Source organism: Mycteria americana, chromosome Z (assembly GCF_035582795.1).
Source record: "Mycteria americana isolate JAX WOST 10 ecotype Jacksonville Zoo and Gardens chromosome Z, USCA_MyAme_1.0, whole genome shotgun sequence".
In the NCBI taxonomy this organism is placed as follows: domain Eukaryota; kingdom Metazoa; phylum Chordata; class Aves; order Ciconiiformes; family Ciconiidae; genus Mycteria; species Mycteria americana.
Window position 1 is genome coordinate 64,082,850 of NC_134396.1, and position 14,970 is coordinate 64,097,819.

The 14,970-nt window shown below is 45.1% G+C and overlaps 1 protein-coding gene across 3 annotated transcripts in view; it reads right to left on the reverse strand.

Moving 5' to 3' along the window:
- Nucleotides 1-14,970, reverse strand: part of ELP1 (elongator acetyltransferase complex subunit 1) — a 251,155-nt gene that overhangs the window by 17,410 nt on the left and 218,775 nt on the right. Inside the window, exons 1-15 of one of the 3 annotated variants that reach the window (XM_075526291.1) lie at nt 14,749-14,960; nt 13,125-13,277; nt 11,305-11,386; nt 9,235-9,315; nt 8,806-8,891; nt 7,442-7,541; nt 6,450-6,540; nt 5,829-5,952; nt 5,077-5,167; nt 4,372-4,602; nt 3,901-4,071; nt 3,130-3,229; nt 2,253-2,435; nt 1,314-1,420; nt 711-814 (exon numbers count right to left, since the gene is read on the reverse strand). In XM_075526291.1, the coding sequence (XP_075382406.1) occupies nt 711-814; nt 1,314-1,420; nt 2,253-2,435; nt 3,130-3,229; nt 3,901-4,071; nt 4,372-4,602; nt 5,077-5,167; nt 5,829-5,952; nt 6,450-6,540; nt 7,442-7,541; nt 8,806-8,891; nt 9,235-9,315; nt 11,305-11,386; nt 13,125-13,277; nt 14,749-14,898 (1,854 nt within the window). In that variant the 5' untranslated portion in view covers nt 14,899-14,960. Of the gene's footprint in view, nt 1-710; nt 815-1,313; nt 1,421-2,252; nt 2,436-3,129; nt 3,230-3,900; nt 4,072-4,371; nt 4,603-5,076; nt 5,168-5,828; nt 5,953-6,449; nt 6,541-7,441; nt 7,542-8,805; nt 8,892-9,234; nt 9,316-11,304; nt 11,391-13,124; nt 13,278-14,748; nt 14,961-14,970 lie in introns of those variants that run through there. The other 2 variants (XM_075526292.1, XM_075526293.1) reach the window with 2 other exon arrangements.

Consider the following 14,970-nt stretch of genomic DNA (forward strand, 5'->3'; position numbering starts at 1 on the left):
CTGAATACTTCATGTGAATTAGAGAAGCTGGACAGGAAGTCATGCAACCTCTATACCGGGACGGCTTACTTAAGTATCTTTAAAAAATTCTGGCTGGAAACCCAGCTTGGTCTACCCTGTAGCAGAAACTGCACGGTAACAAAATAGAAGCAGAGACCATGCCAGATAATTTAGTTTTTTATTCAGCAGCATTTGGTCCAAAATACCAGAGGAAAAGCGCTAGTACAGAGCAGAGCAAAGCAACTCCATACAGCATTCACCTGGATGCACACTGAAGGAAAGAAACCCTGAAACGACCAGCAAAACAGCTAGTCGTTTCTTAAGCTGTTATAACTATCAAGAAACCATCACCAGTAGTAGGAGATCTGCAGTAACTCAATGCAGCCATATTTGCTAATAGGGTAAGTTCAGATAAAACAGCAAAATGCCATTTTCAAAAAGAGCAAGTCAGTGACTGCTGGAAATTTTAAATCTGAATTTCTTGCTCTTCAATGACATTATTCATTGTATTCATAGAATAGGGAGATTGGGTGTTAACTGCAAGCCATCAGAAATGCTCTAGAAGACAAGGAAAGATACACTCTCAGCTCTGCATAGGGCCTTATGAAGAATGCCGTAAGAAATATCATTGGATGGGCAGAGGATCATGTGCACATTTGACAGAGAGAACAACTGAGTAGGGAATTTAATCTGTTCCCAGTCTTACTTACTTCACCATTGATCCTCGTGATAGAAGTCTGCACGCAAGGGTAGGGGAACTGAACAGCAGAGCCACTGCTAGTCCGCCAGGGCTCAAGGACCGGAGTAGAAGCCTCTAAAGAGCAAAGAAGATCAAACTGTTTTCCAGCCAAAGATTCAGACATTACAACCACATGACATGTATCTCAAGAAAACTAGAGCTGGGAATAAGCTACACCGTCTGACAGAGAGAAGGAATGCTGACAGAGAAGTCCAGGACAGAGCACACAAGAAGCTGGTAACTTCTAGGGGCTCAGCAGCAGCTTTATTCCACTGTGGAACAAGAGAGAAGGGCCAAGGATGCAGCAGTGAGTCAACACTTCTGAAATCACTAAAACAGTCACCTTCTTTTCAAATCCTAAAGTCTGAACTATCATTCTCAACAACATTAACTGCTTTCTGATGCAAATCACTAATTTTGGCCCACTTCTGGGAGCAGAGGGAGCATGAAAGGCAGGACCAACTACCAGCAAGAGTCACCCATGTCCCTGAAAGTCAAATCATCTCACTAAACCTTTTGAGAAATCTATAATAACTACACCTCAGACCAGGTACTTTAATAGGGCCCAGCTTACCCCAGAGGTATTTCAGGATCTGTCTATGAGCCAGCTGCAGAGCTACTGTTTTGGTCACTGGGTTGGTGCACAGGCTGATCACTTCTCCATCTACAGGCACAGACAACCTGGAGCAAGACAAAGAAGACACAGAACACCAGTCACAGGAGATACATTTAACACCTAGATCCTGCGTTTCTTGTGGCCAGATGGAAGGATGCACATCTCCAGCATGGACAGATACCTTGTTAGGATGTTCTGCAGTCTTTTCACACCTATGTCAGTTGACATTGCCACCACAGAGCACCAGCAACTGCAGCCAACAGGTATTTGCCTAACTGTGCTAGTCGCTGTGTGCATACTTACAGCACTCTGCAGAGCCCACACTTCTTTTGTTCTACTCTACAGTTCATATGCAAATCAGCCTGTCTTTGCTGTGGAGTGCTGCAGAAAGCAACTGTCAGGATCCCTTTGGGAAGCAGATTTCTGTACCCCAGGTGGCTTCCTTTTGTGATCTGCTTTTAGTTCAACTGATGCCACAAAGCCCAGCCGGTGAGGAGGAGGAGGAGGAGAGGATTAACAAGGGCTACCAGTCCCCTTCTAGACCTTGATAATGGTGGGCAAAGGGTAGAATGGAGGAATTCAGGGCCCCCCCCCCTCCCGGGGCGGGGGGGGGGGGGGGGGGCGGGGCTGGAATTCGGACAAGGAACAGAGCTACCCTGTACTGACACAAGCATGCTAGCATACACCCTCTTGTCAGGCTGGGTGTAGGCATTAGAACTACAGGCAAGTGCTGACCAGTAGGCAGGTTCATGAGCTGTTTGGTTCTCCTGCAGGAAGAGAGCCAAATTCCCCAACCCACAGCCTCCAGGCTGCATGTCTACTGAGAGACTTAATTCCTTCTAGGCACTGTCCAGAAGCACTCTCAGACTGCACCCACAACTGACAGATCTCTAGTACCGTAAATTCAGGCGCTCTTCTTCAGCTCCAGACACATGAGGCACTGCAGTCAGATGGTGAAGGACAGACTGAGCAGCATGCTGACCCTGACCAACCACCAGGAAGCTGTCATCTGGCAGCCAGGTGAGAAATCGGAGCCCCAGAGGATTCATCACTTCATTGTGGTCACTGCCCACATCAACTCTGTCACAAAACAAGAGAGACTGGGAAGCAAATAGAACCTGATTTCAGTAGGCCACCTCCCTGGAGAGGCGAAGGTCTCCCTAGGCACAGCCTGGCTGTTCAGACACACAGCACGGCTAGGAGGGCTCCAGTGCACAAACACACAGTCACTCAAAGCATGAACCCTGCCACAGGCTGGGGTGGAGATGAAGGATGAGACTCAGGGAGTCCCATTTGTTTTCCCCAGGCAGTACTGCTCCCATGCCAACTGTGCATAGGAACAAATGGAGTGCAGGGTGGTATTTTTTTACCTCATCATTGTGCCTGCCACGCAAACAGCTCTGTTGCTCAGTGTGCCACGATCATGGGCCTGGGCACTGCACAGCCATTCCTTTGGCTCTGAGAGCAGGAGCACAAAGTGCAGCACCACAATGCCAAGAGCACCAGGCACAGGCAGGCTATCTCAGTGCTGTCACTGACAGTCACTGCTCCCACTAGATCAAGACCTCAGTCAAGGGCACTTCTCAGGATGAACTGCCCACTGTGTTGCCCAATCCTTAGCACTAGTTGCAGCCACAGTGTCAGCAAAATGAAACCATGTTATCTGACAACCTCTTCAAAATCTTGAGACAAGTGGTCAGAGCTATGACCTCTAAAACATCCAGCCAGGCACTACCCTTTTCTCCCCACTACAGCTGTACTAGTTCTGTATTACCTGTAGGTTTTATCCAGGTATGGTGTTTGCACAGCTGCTTTAAATCCATTTCCACCCACAGCTCCAAACTTGACAGTCGGGTCGTTCATTGTGCTCTGTCCTAGCAAACACAGAACAAAGCATAATTTGGAGATCCTGCCAACAGAGTCCCTTCCATCTCATTCTTACCAAAAAGTAGATGCTACAGGAAACTATTACAAAAGCCAGAAAATACGATCCCTATATGTACAGCCAACACCTAATCCTCATTAACACTTACCCTGAGGAGCACAGTTACCTTGTAATGTCATAGTACAAAACTCAGAGACAGCAGCAACAGTCTTGTCTCACAGCACACTGAATATTACACTGTATATAGGACTGCTTTGGGAAGTGCTAGGTGCCTCAGACCTAGGAATAACTACCAGACACTAGGTAGTTATTTCCAGACATTTCCAGTGCCAATAGCAATATGCAATGAGAACAGATTACACAAGGTACTACTTGCTGCACTCTACTCAAGCCGAAGCTAGGCAGGGGGATATTACCAGCATAAGCACATAACCAAGTGCTGAACGCTGCCTTCTCACAAAGCCAATGCACCACCAAAATGCTCCTGTGCCACCCATACTACTGGAGATGAGAGAACTGAGCTTGAACCCACAGTTGAACCAGATATATCTCACTCCTGTCTACGAAAGGCTTGAGTGACCGTCACCCTACTAGTCCTCCAGGGTACTGCTCTCAAGGACAGAGGGTTTCCTTTAACAAGACAGTGCAACATGCTCTCACCATATCTGTACACAGAGATCTTGTTATCAGCATCCAGGACAGCCATGTCTCCACTACGTTTGGGATCTGTGTGAAATGCAACCTGATTAACCGCCTGTTGGAGCTGGAGCTCATAGGTACACATGGGTGGAGGCACCACAGCATGTTGGAACGCTGTGACAAGCACCTTATCTGTGAAAGAAAAGAGAAAAAAAACCAAGCTGTAATCCAGTCCAAATGTTAGTGAGGCTCTTGTTAGGTTCTTTACTGAAAGTAGGAACAATGTTACAGGAAAATATAGTTGCTGTTCCCTTAGCAGTTAACTCCATTGAACCACCTCTGAAGCTTCCATCAATTACATGGTCCCCCTTACTAACAGCTTTGTAGAAACAGCAGCTAACAGAAGAACTACCATAATCCCACCCAGACTGCATCCAAAAGACTACGCCACCTTTTCTGACCCTAGAGCTGCAAAGCAGTCCCACTGCTTACCTCCATCTATGACAGCCACATTTGCCACATGCTGGCTATTCTCCCCCATCCCACGGTCTGTGGTCCAATGCCAGTCATAGGAGAGGTAATGCCAACCCTGGCAGAGTACATGCAGTCTATACGGGCTCTCTCGGTCCCACAGCAGTGACACCAACTGATTTTCCTCCAAGCTACCAAAATGTAGACTTTGCTTCAGGTACCAGTGATAGTTCCCCGTGGTCCACAGCTGAACTATCGTTAAAAACAAATCGTTAAAAACAAATCGTTACTACAGACTGCTATTTGAGGCCCAACTCAAACCCTCCCCACCACCACTGCTCTTCTAGGGTTGGGTTAAGTGCAAGGAAAATTAGTTCTAGCCTTCAGCCCAAGGGCTGTGTCATATAATGCCCAGCACAAGAAAATTTAACAACAGACTTTGTGCAAAAGAGTCGATCCTAGAATTCTTTGAGCTTCCCTTGTGAGAAGGCACCCATGTTTCACGAAGGGCTCACACCTTTAGCATTCCATTAATACCACCTGCAGTCACAGCAGCCTGGAAGACGCTCTGAGCTCAGGCTGAACCACCAGTTCTTCCTGACCTGCACAGGGGTCTCGAAGCTGTAGGTAAGCCTCCCCAGTGTCTCCTAACTTGCAGAGGAATACCCACTGCTAACCACATTTGCAGGCAAGCGTAAGAGCCAGAGCCTCACATAGTGCTCTCACCATAACTGTTTGGCTTGGAGTTTTCCACCTTCAGGTCTTCCAGCCATATAGCCAGGATTGTAGAATCTGCATTCCAAAGCAGTTCATTAACCTGCAGAAACAAACACAGCTCTTACCGATACTCTTGCCTCTGTGGAGGGTGGGTATGCTCCCAATTGGTCTGCAAGACCATGAGTTGCTCCTTATTTTCAACAATGTAAGGTGCATGGGTTAATACATAACATAGCCCTCGTGTATTGCAAAGCTCCCGACAGCTGGAGCAAAGCATCCTGAAGCAGAACCTGTCACAGCAGTTCCACACAGCTGAAGAGGCGATACAACCACAAACATGACAGCAGTGTTCCCTTTGCTTTTCTTGGCACTGAGGAAGCATCTGCCAAAAGAATTCTCAGTGTCCAAAGGCAGAAGTTGAAGTAACACCCTAGCAGTAGCTTCTCACTTCTCTTACTTGGGATAATGTGAGTATTTCACCTCACTCTTGCAACAGCTGACATCCTGAACAGCATTTTTGAAGCGTTTGCCTGGTAGAAAGTATACAGGGGCCAGAAGCACCCCAGAGCTACAATCCTCCTGTACTATGGGCCTGAAGAGGGCACTGCATCTTCTCCGCAGGCTTCTTCATTGTTCTCTTTTCAGGTCACTTTTTCCATCAGGACCAGCACTAGGTTAAAAACTTCCTCCTAGAACCTGGAAAAGATCTAGTCCTCCTCTCCATTGCACTCTAATCAAAGAAGCCCAGATACAGCACTTACTTTGACCTGCCCTTTCTGGAACGGGAGGGTGAACTCCCCGTGAAGAAGTCCATTCTTCTCCAAGAAAACCACATCATGTCTGTTGGGTTTTTCTTGCGTGGATGCTATCAGGTTTCCAGAGGGCCTTAAAAAAGAGCCAAATGAAAAGTGGTTGCTCACATAATCACTAGCTGTCATTTTAAACACCAATCATCTCACATTTTCTCCAGAGACATGAAGAAAAGGGCAGCAGAGGATGTGTTTTCCTCAGAACTGTTCAGACAAAGTCATAGCTCCAGCACAGACATTTTCCAGGGCTCACGACATTCTCAGGTGAGCAAGTAAATGTCAGCACTGGCAAAGAGACCTGTAATATTCCTATTTATACAGTTGAGTCCAAAAACACTTGACATTGAGATTGTGCAGAGATTCTATCTCTTCTTCCCACATGTAATGCAAGTATTAGGCTTTTCAGGGTTTAAAGGGCTACTCTGCCTTATGCTGGATCAGAATGAAGCTTTCTTCAAGTTTGGGAAAAATAAACGAACACTGGAGAAATGAAATTGATGCTGATCAAAGACTGTGACCAGGGAATAAAAAGCAACACTCTGCTGCCAGCGTGCAGACTGCTTTGCTACTTACTTCCAGGACAGTGCTTGTTCTAATCCTGAGACAGGCTCACTTGTTGACTGCAGCACAAGCTCTCTGTTCCATACTCGGACCTTCCGAGCACCTATACGTTGAGAGCAATGAGACAAAGGTGTAAGAAAGCACTGGGAAGAGACTTTTCTAATTTTATGAGGGTAGGAGAGCAAATTTTGATGCACATAAATAAAAAAGAGATTTCTCTTGTACACCTTAAGGGGTAAGAATTTCCTCTGTCTCAGGCAGTTCTCCCATAGCAACTGAGTGACTCTAAAGGAACTGAGTAGGAATTTCAGTCTGATGTAGCTCAGTCATAGCCATTTCCCTCTCCAACTTTCACCATAGAAATGTTAAAATCTTCCTATAAATGCAAGATCCTCCCTAATCTGAAGTACTGAAGGTAAAAACCCAAACTAGTGGAAGAGCAGTGCAGTTTGGTGCAGTTCAATATGTTGACCAACACATTTAAACTGCTTAGTAATATTTATCATGGAAGACATCAATTACAGTCTTACAAGAAATGCATGTGCTCATCACCTCTTTGGCTTTAGGGCAAAACCTATGGAAAAGTATTACCAGTATTTAAACAAAAGTGTGCAAGGCCAAACTGCTAGTATGAGGGACAGTGGGTATGGCAACCCAAATAGATTCATTCAGTTGGCACTGGGAGCCCATCAGAGATTGCTTAGAGCTTAAGCGGTGATTTAACACTGGTGAAAGAAGCAGTTCAGATAGTAACTACTCAGTAGTAACCTCTCCTGGCTTCTCACAGGACTGAAAACCAAACTGCAAAGAAAGTGTTCAAAACATCGTGTCTATAAAATTCTCTGAGAACACCAAAACAGAGAAAAGAACAACTAACTAGCTCAACTCACCCTTGCTTTAAGTGGCCAAGAGACCACGAATGCCAGACAGTTCTTGCCTTGCCTAGTTTCTACTTAAGAAGCCTCTTACACATGTTGGTATTTCAAAGATGTTTTGTCCCATACCTGTCTCTGGACAGACAGCACTCACTGCAACGAACTGCCCATCTCCTCTCCACGTCACCCGAGGCCTGCTGTCATCCCAGGCTGAAGTAGGTGACACTTCCTGAAGTCACACAAAAGAAAGTTGCATCAAAGCTTGGGAAGGCAACTGCTGTCTTTGTCTAAACAGACTACATTGCTAAGCCAGCTTTTTCAAGAGCCTTGGCATGAAATCAATCCATTAAAAAATCTTAAGTCTGCAAAGGCTGCAAAAATTCATTACTCAGAATGTTATTTTAGGAAATACTAGAATTAAAACTTCTGTAAATTCAATCTGCTCCTCCTGCAAGTGCATATGACTGTCTATTCACACGATCACATGCTATCCTTCCCTTCCACCAGGGTCTCTGCTTATAGACCAGCTGTGCATAAGCTGGACACAAGGGTGAATCAGGGTTTGCTCATGACTGATGCCTGGAGTCACAACCCCTTGGAAGTAGAAAGGCGAGAAAGGCAGTCTGTATGGCAGACAAAAGCTGGGATGAGAAGAGGTGTTCTTCGAGGCAAACAGGTTCTTCACAGAACAACACAGGGGGAAAAAAAAAAGTCAACAGAATACACATAAAGAGGCAGCTGTTCAAAGGTTTAACTTTGTCAAACCAGGCATATTTTCCCAGATACAGCCAAGCCTCGTCCTGTCTCTCCCAACAGTAAATCTGGAACAGACCACATTTCATGTCTCTGTACTCTAGCCTGCCAGGTTCCAGCAGAACAGTTTTAATTTTGAAACTTAAACACAAGAAGAAAAATCCAGCAGTGGAGTGTTTTTAGCTACCTGACTTTTCACCAAATAAAGAGTAGAGAAAACAGGACCCAAACAAGGAAGAGTCAGAGAAAGGAGTGAAGAGCTAAAATGTGCAGGCACATGGAGCTACCTCACACGACTGGTGATGCTCAGTAGCCCAAATCCTTCTACTCTTGTCTTCTGGGGGCTCAAACTACCGTTACTTCTGCTCCTCTCAGCTAAACTGCATGCTATTTCTCTTGGTGGTATGAACACTTTAGTATATAGCACACATTCAGCAAAATCTGTCATGCTGATTTAAGGGTGGCTTTACTTCTGCAAGCACTAGCACTTGCAAATCTTCTCGCTTTGAGCTCTGTATGAACAGTCCTAAGAAATCCCAGCTACTGTCTTTAGGAGGAGGATAAATTAGGAGGAGGATAAAAATGCTGGATTTCAGACAACAACAGAAACAGAAGAAGCCTATGAAGACAACTAACAGAAAGGCAGTGGCAAACTGACACTGCAGGAATAACAGAAACTCTCTTTATACGTGTTTTCCCAGAGACAGCATGGGTCTAACATAAGAGAACTAGTATAATACCGTCTGTTTGCGATGCGCTGCCTGTTTTCCCTCTGATCCATGGAACTGTGTCTCCTTTTTACCCCAGCCAAGAGCAACAAACTTTCCTGAAAAAGAAATAATCATTGTAGTGGAAGATTTACAGCACTACTCTGCACAGCGTGGTAAACACGACCACAGCTCCAAGCCACCCACACCCTCCATTCACATTTAATTCTAAAAAGCTGCAGGAAATTTACATAGCCCAGAGAGTCCTCTAGTATGGGGAACTTATTGAATTTATGCTGACAAGTAAAATATTGGTGTTCCCCTTCAGCTGCCTAGCAGCATTAGGATCTAAAATGTCTCCTGGGGCCCAGTAAGTGCTCAGCTCCATTTCTTTACTTCCTACACGCTTACAACACACCAACAACATCAGTTTGAACACCTTCATTTCAGTGCACCTCTCACCTTCCCCAAACTCATCTTGGTGGATTTGCTTCTCAGTAATTGGTTCAAAATCCCTTGTCATCATGATGAGTGTTTGCTGACCTGCAGAGTAGACATTAAATACAGTATTGGTAATGGCATCTCCAGCAAATAAAAACTCAAATGTTCTCCTGTGTTGTTCTATTGTTCTGTCATGGACTTGAATATAGAAATATTTCTAATGGGAATATGATACTAAAGAGAACACATCCTTCAAAGAAGAAAATCTCAAACTGGAACAGAAGAACGCTTTCAAGTCTCTCTCTTCAAAAACATGCTTCCTGGCATAACCTTAAAACATTCTTTCCACTTTCAAAATAAGTACCTGGCACTCTTAAACATTTTCTCTTGAGATATGAAGGACAAGAAGGTGATTGGAAGCACTCGGCATGGATTTATGAAGGGGAAATCATGCCATCCTGGCAGCCTTCTACAATGAGATGACAAACTTCTGGATATGGGGAAACCAGTGGATGTCATTTATCTTGACTCTAGTAAGGCTTCTGACATATGGCTGTCTCCCATAACATCATCATAAACAAACTCATGAAGGATGGGATAGATAAAAGGACAGTGAAGTGGACTGAAAACCAGCTGAATTGCCAAGCTCAAAAGCTTGCTATCCGTGGCAAAAAGTCCAGCTTGAGGTCAGTCACCAGTGGCATGCCCCTGGACACTAGGGCCAATGTTTAACATCTTCATTAATGACCTGGAGGGATGGGACCCTCAGCAAGTTTGTAGATGACACAAAACTAGGAGGAGTGGCAGGTACACCAGAAGATTGTGCTGCTGTCCACAGGGACCTTGTCATGTAGTGAAGATGGGCTGTCAAGAACCTTATAAAGCTCAACAAGGGAAAAAGCCATGTACTGCACCTGGAAAATAATAATCTCAGGCACTAGGACAGACTGGGAGACAAGTGGCTGGAGAGCAGCTTGGCAAAAAAATGACCTGTGATTCCTGGGGGACACCAAGTTGAACATGAGCCAGCAGTATGCCCCTGCTGCACAGGTGGCCAACAGCATCTTGGGCTGCATTAGCAGTGTTGCCAGCAGATTGACAGAGGTGATCCTCGTCCTTTACTCAGTGCTGGTGAGACACATGAGGAATGCTGTCTCCAGTTTTGGGCTTCCCAGTACAAGACAGACAAGGACATACTAGAATGAGTCCAGCAACGGGTCACACAGATGATTAAGGGCTTGGAGAATCGGTGTCACATGAGGGGAGGCTGAGGGAAGTCAGACTGCTCAGAGAGAAGGCTCAGGGGGAATCTCATCAGTGTGTATAAATATCTTATGTAGGAGGTGGGGTACAGTAAAGAAGACAGAGCCAAACTCTTAGTGGTGCGAGTGACAGCACAAGAGGCAATGGGCACAAACTAAAATACAGCAAATTCCATTAAAACATAAGAAAACAATTTTTTGCTGTGAGGGTGGTCACAGACAGGAACAGGGTGCCCACAGAGGTTGTGGAGTTTCCATCCTTGGAGGTATCCAAAACCTGACTGGGCACGGTTCCCAGCAACTTGCTCCAAGTAACCTGCTTTGATAAGGGGGTTGGAATAGGTGATCTCCAGAGTTCCCCTTAAACATCAAGCACTCTGTGATTCTGTTTTGCTTGAGGCTAACTTTATTTTCTAGGTGAGACACATCTGTAGCTAAGTTGAGCCTGTGACACATACATTTCCTACCAAAGGACAAGAAGCAGTTTTTGTTACTAAGAAATCAAATGGGGATATAAAGCAAGAGTCTTTGTTTTAGAGGCAAGATCAAATATACTTCCTTGGAAGATCTGAAAGACTAATTACTGTTCTATAAAACTCAGGTTTTTGGGCCTGAACAGCTTCTGCTTGGACCACCAAAGCACCTCATGGATCATGAAATGAAATCTCATATATAGGATCAGGTGGGTTTTTTTCTGTCTTTAAGTCTTAGTCCCAGTTTAAAAACTTTGTATTTTGCTTCTTCTATCTTAAACTTAACTGTGTTTTACATTTTGGCCATAGTGAGTTTCACTCCTGAAGGCAGAAAGCTTACAGGCTGTTGTTGATACCTGTTGCAAGCAAAACAAGCTCTTGGTCAGGACTCCAGCTCATGGTACTCAGACCGCTGTCCACACTTCCAACACATTCCACCTGCAAGACCAAAATAGGATCACAGAAGTGCAGGAACACCAGTGCAGCACCAACCCAGCACAAAAGCAATCAGTCACCAAGGTGAGGAAATCCTCTCCTACTTAGAAAAGGCACAAGTCTTACTTTACCCTTTGTGTTGAATGAAACAAAAGAAACCTTTCTAACCAAAGATGGTTCCAGAATGTTTATATATGAGAGCCCAGATAAACTAGAGATTAGCATTTTCTACCATACACAGTTTTAATAAGAGCTTTATTCTGCAACTCTCAGTCTTATGTCAGCACGTATAGTGTTAATACTTATATTGCCTGATCGGGTCTGTGGTTACATTGGTAAACATATCAAAGTCACAAAACACAGACATAATGGTTCTTACCTAGATAATTCCAACATGAAGTTAAGGGACATTATATCCATTAAAACTCTGATCAGCTTGGGCATGCTGAAGTTGACAATTGTATATAGCTGCACTAACTTCAAAGTTTACGAAAAACTGGGCCAGTTTTACTGGCCATCATGAGTATATAAACAATAGCAGTGGGCAGAGAACTGCTGTCATGCACTGTTATCCTGATTTGCAAAAGGCATGGAACAGAACAATTGTGATAAACAGCAAGATGATGCCATTCAAGGAATTAAGCTTGGGTGTCACAATCTTTTCAGGTAAACAAAGTGAGACTGGGCACTGGTGGGCAGAGTAACCATCACTCACATGCAAAAGGTTTCAGAACAAGCAGAGTAACCTTCAAGACTTCTTTCTTGGTACCCAGACTGCACCAAAAGAACACAACTTTACAATTGAGAAAGTAAGCCAACAAGCCTTGAAATAAAGGATCTGAAGTTAAACCTCAACTCTGACCCATATATCAGTGCAAGAAAAGTCTCACATATCACATCTTTTGTTACTCTCTATTCCCTTATGACGTGTTTTAAGCTGCAATACAGGACACAGTTTTCAGATACAGTTAATTGTATATTTAAGTGGTATCTGCAAATCAAACCCAAACAAGAACCAAAACAGGTGAGCTGTAAATAACCACAATCTGACAGCTAACCCAGACAGACCACTGTTATCTCATGCCTACCAACACCTGCACTATTGGGCTGGTATCGTGGGAGCTGATGCATATTTCAGAGGGTGCTGCTGTGGTGTTTAAGTGTCTTGCTAAAGATTGTACAAATCTGTCACTGACGAAGGAACAGAAAGCAAGTTCCTGCCATATTTAGTCAGCTAAGATATTTTGGTTTCCCTTTACTGTTTTCTAGGACTTTTTTATTTGAAATGTTCTTCAAATCACAACACAACACTTTCTCCCCTCTTCAGTTAAGTCATGTCAGCATGATGTTCTGTATTGACTGATAATAATAAAAAGGTAGCTACACTGTGAGTTATGGATTACTTTATTCGGTACCTAGTCTCAGCAATAGCCTATTTTTGTAAGACTGTCCACTGGATTCTGTGCTGCTGGGTGTGTGCCAACAGTCCCCTGAGCAAACATACAGGACTAGGGCTGTGGACAGTCGAGCCAACATTTCAATTCAGGTTCTTTTATTGAGTGTGTATTCTGTCCGTAATCCTGCTCAAGGCTCCCACAAAAATCAGCTCACCTGCCCTGAAAAGGGAGACTAACCACAGCTGAGTATGTCATAAACATATAACTGCCCCCTGAAGAAATTAAAAGTGTCACCCTTTCCTTTTAAATCCCTCAGTATTGTTGTGTCTTTCCTGCCATGTTACCTGCTTCGTGCTGAGATTGCACAGTAGGATGTCTCCAGCTGCTGTAGCAACACACACGCACTCCTGCTCTGGAAGATCTTCGATACCCACGATGCAGCCACTTCCATCCTCGGGCATGAAACCCTCCGCAGTCAAGGAAACTTCTCTTGTCACCTTGACACAGAGAGGCCAATGACTTATTACACCTCACCTCACTGGGATTTTTGCAGAAATGACAGAATAACATCCATGGGTATATTTCATCCTACTGCAACTACACAAAGCATTACACAGCAGAAGTGAGTATGTGAATGGCACCAGGAAACAGCCAGTGTGCAAGTACTTGTCTTCACTTATCCATAGGAAGCAGTGAAGGTCTGCTTATGTTAATAGTGCTAGACAGACAATGAGAAAACTCAGTAAGGGAGCAAATAATAAATGGCAATACTACAACTTGCAATTTGTCTTACTAATCATCCTTCAACCCCCTTTTCATACTTCTCCACAGAGTGTCAACATTAAGAGGTGAATGGGTAGCTGCTTAAAGTGTCCCAATATTTTTAAGGAGTCATTCAGACTTTACAGCCACAGCATAAAAAGAATTGAAAGGAAAACCATTTGGATGTGCATTGAGGTACAGCAAAACAAGAAAGTTTTAGGTAAAATAGCTCTCTCTAGCTTAGTTGCATGCATGTTTTACACATCCAATTATCAGGGAAAAAACCACACTAATAAAGACCTGAAATACCCCCCCCCCAAAAAAAAACCAGAAAAGGAAGCTGACATATTTAGACTTCAGAATCTTTTTTTTTAATTCTAAAAAGATTTTCATTAATAGCCATCACAAACAGACCACAATGGAGATTTTCAGAAAACATCCTCTTTAAAAATGTGATCCCAGGAAAGCCCAAAAGCTCTTCTGTCAGCTAACTTCAGAACTGAACATACTGAAGGAATTAGATGCCTCAGAGCTGCACAGTGTGTTTCCAGAAAAGACACTGCAACCTGGCCCTAACAGGAATTCATGGCTCAATAGCTTTTTTTTTTTAGTGATATGTTGTTTTTTTTCCCCCTAGAGCACGGTTTCAAAAGCTTCCTCGTGTACTTTTCACTATCCCTTTGCCTGTTTGCTTCTGTTTTGTGAATTGTGTCTCCGATGCAACTGTTCACTGGATCATGTTTAAGACGAAACCACAGGAATGACCCGTGTCAAACACAACCACTCTCTTGAAGACAGATTTAGTATGTTAAAAGCACAGCAAATCACTTCAGCCACTAAAATCACAGTACAGCCTCACAGCCAACTTCCTAGGCACCATGAGACAGCAGCAACCAGTGGCAGAGAGCAACAGGAAGCTCTAAGACCCCGCAAACGTCGCTACAAAGAGCGAGCCGTATCAGAGGGCAGCCGCGACCCGCCCAGAGGCGAGCTCCCGGCGGGCACCGTCGCGCTCCGGCTGACGGAGGCCCAAAGGCTTCATCCTAGCTTTGCAACGGGCGGACCAAAGCCGCCCCTAACAACACGCCTGCAGCGATGCGAGAGAGCCGACAGGCACCGGCACCCTTCCCCGAAGACACCGCCCTGGCCCAAGCCTGACAGCGACAAGAAGGCACGACTGCCGGTGCGCCCGGCGGCGGCTCTCACCGAGTCCCCGGCGGGGCCCAGCTCCAGAAGGCCATGCTGGGAGCCCACGAGGACCGTGCCGGACTCGGCGCTGAGGCAGAAGCACTGCGGAGTGCCCGGGGCGGCAACGGAGCGGCGCCCGCCAGTCCGCAGCAGCCGCAGGTTCCTCATGGTGGAGGGATGCCAGGCAACGCTGCGCCGCTCACGGCGCCGCCATCTTCTCCGCGCCGGGCGGGCGGCCGG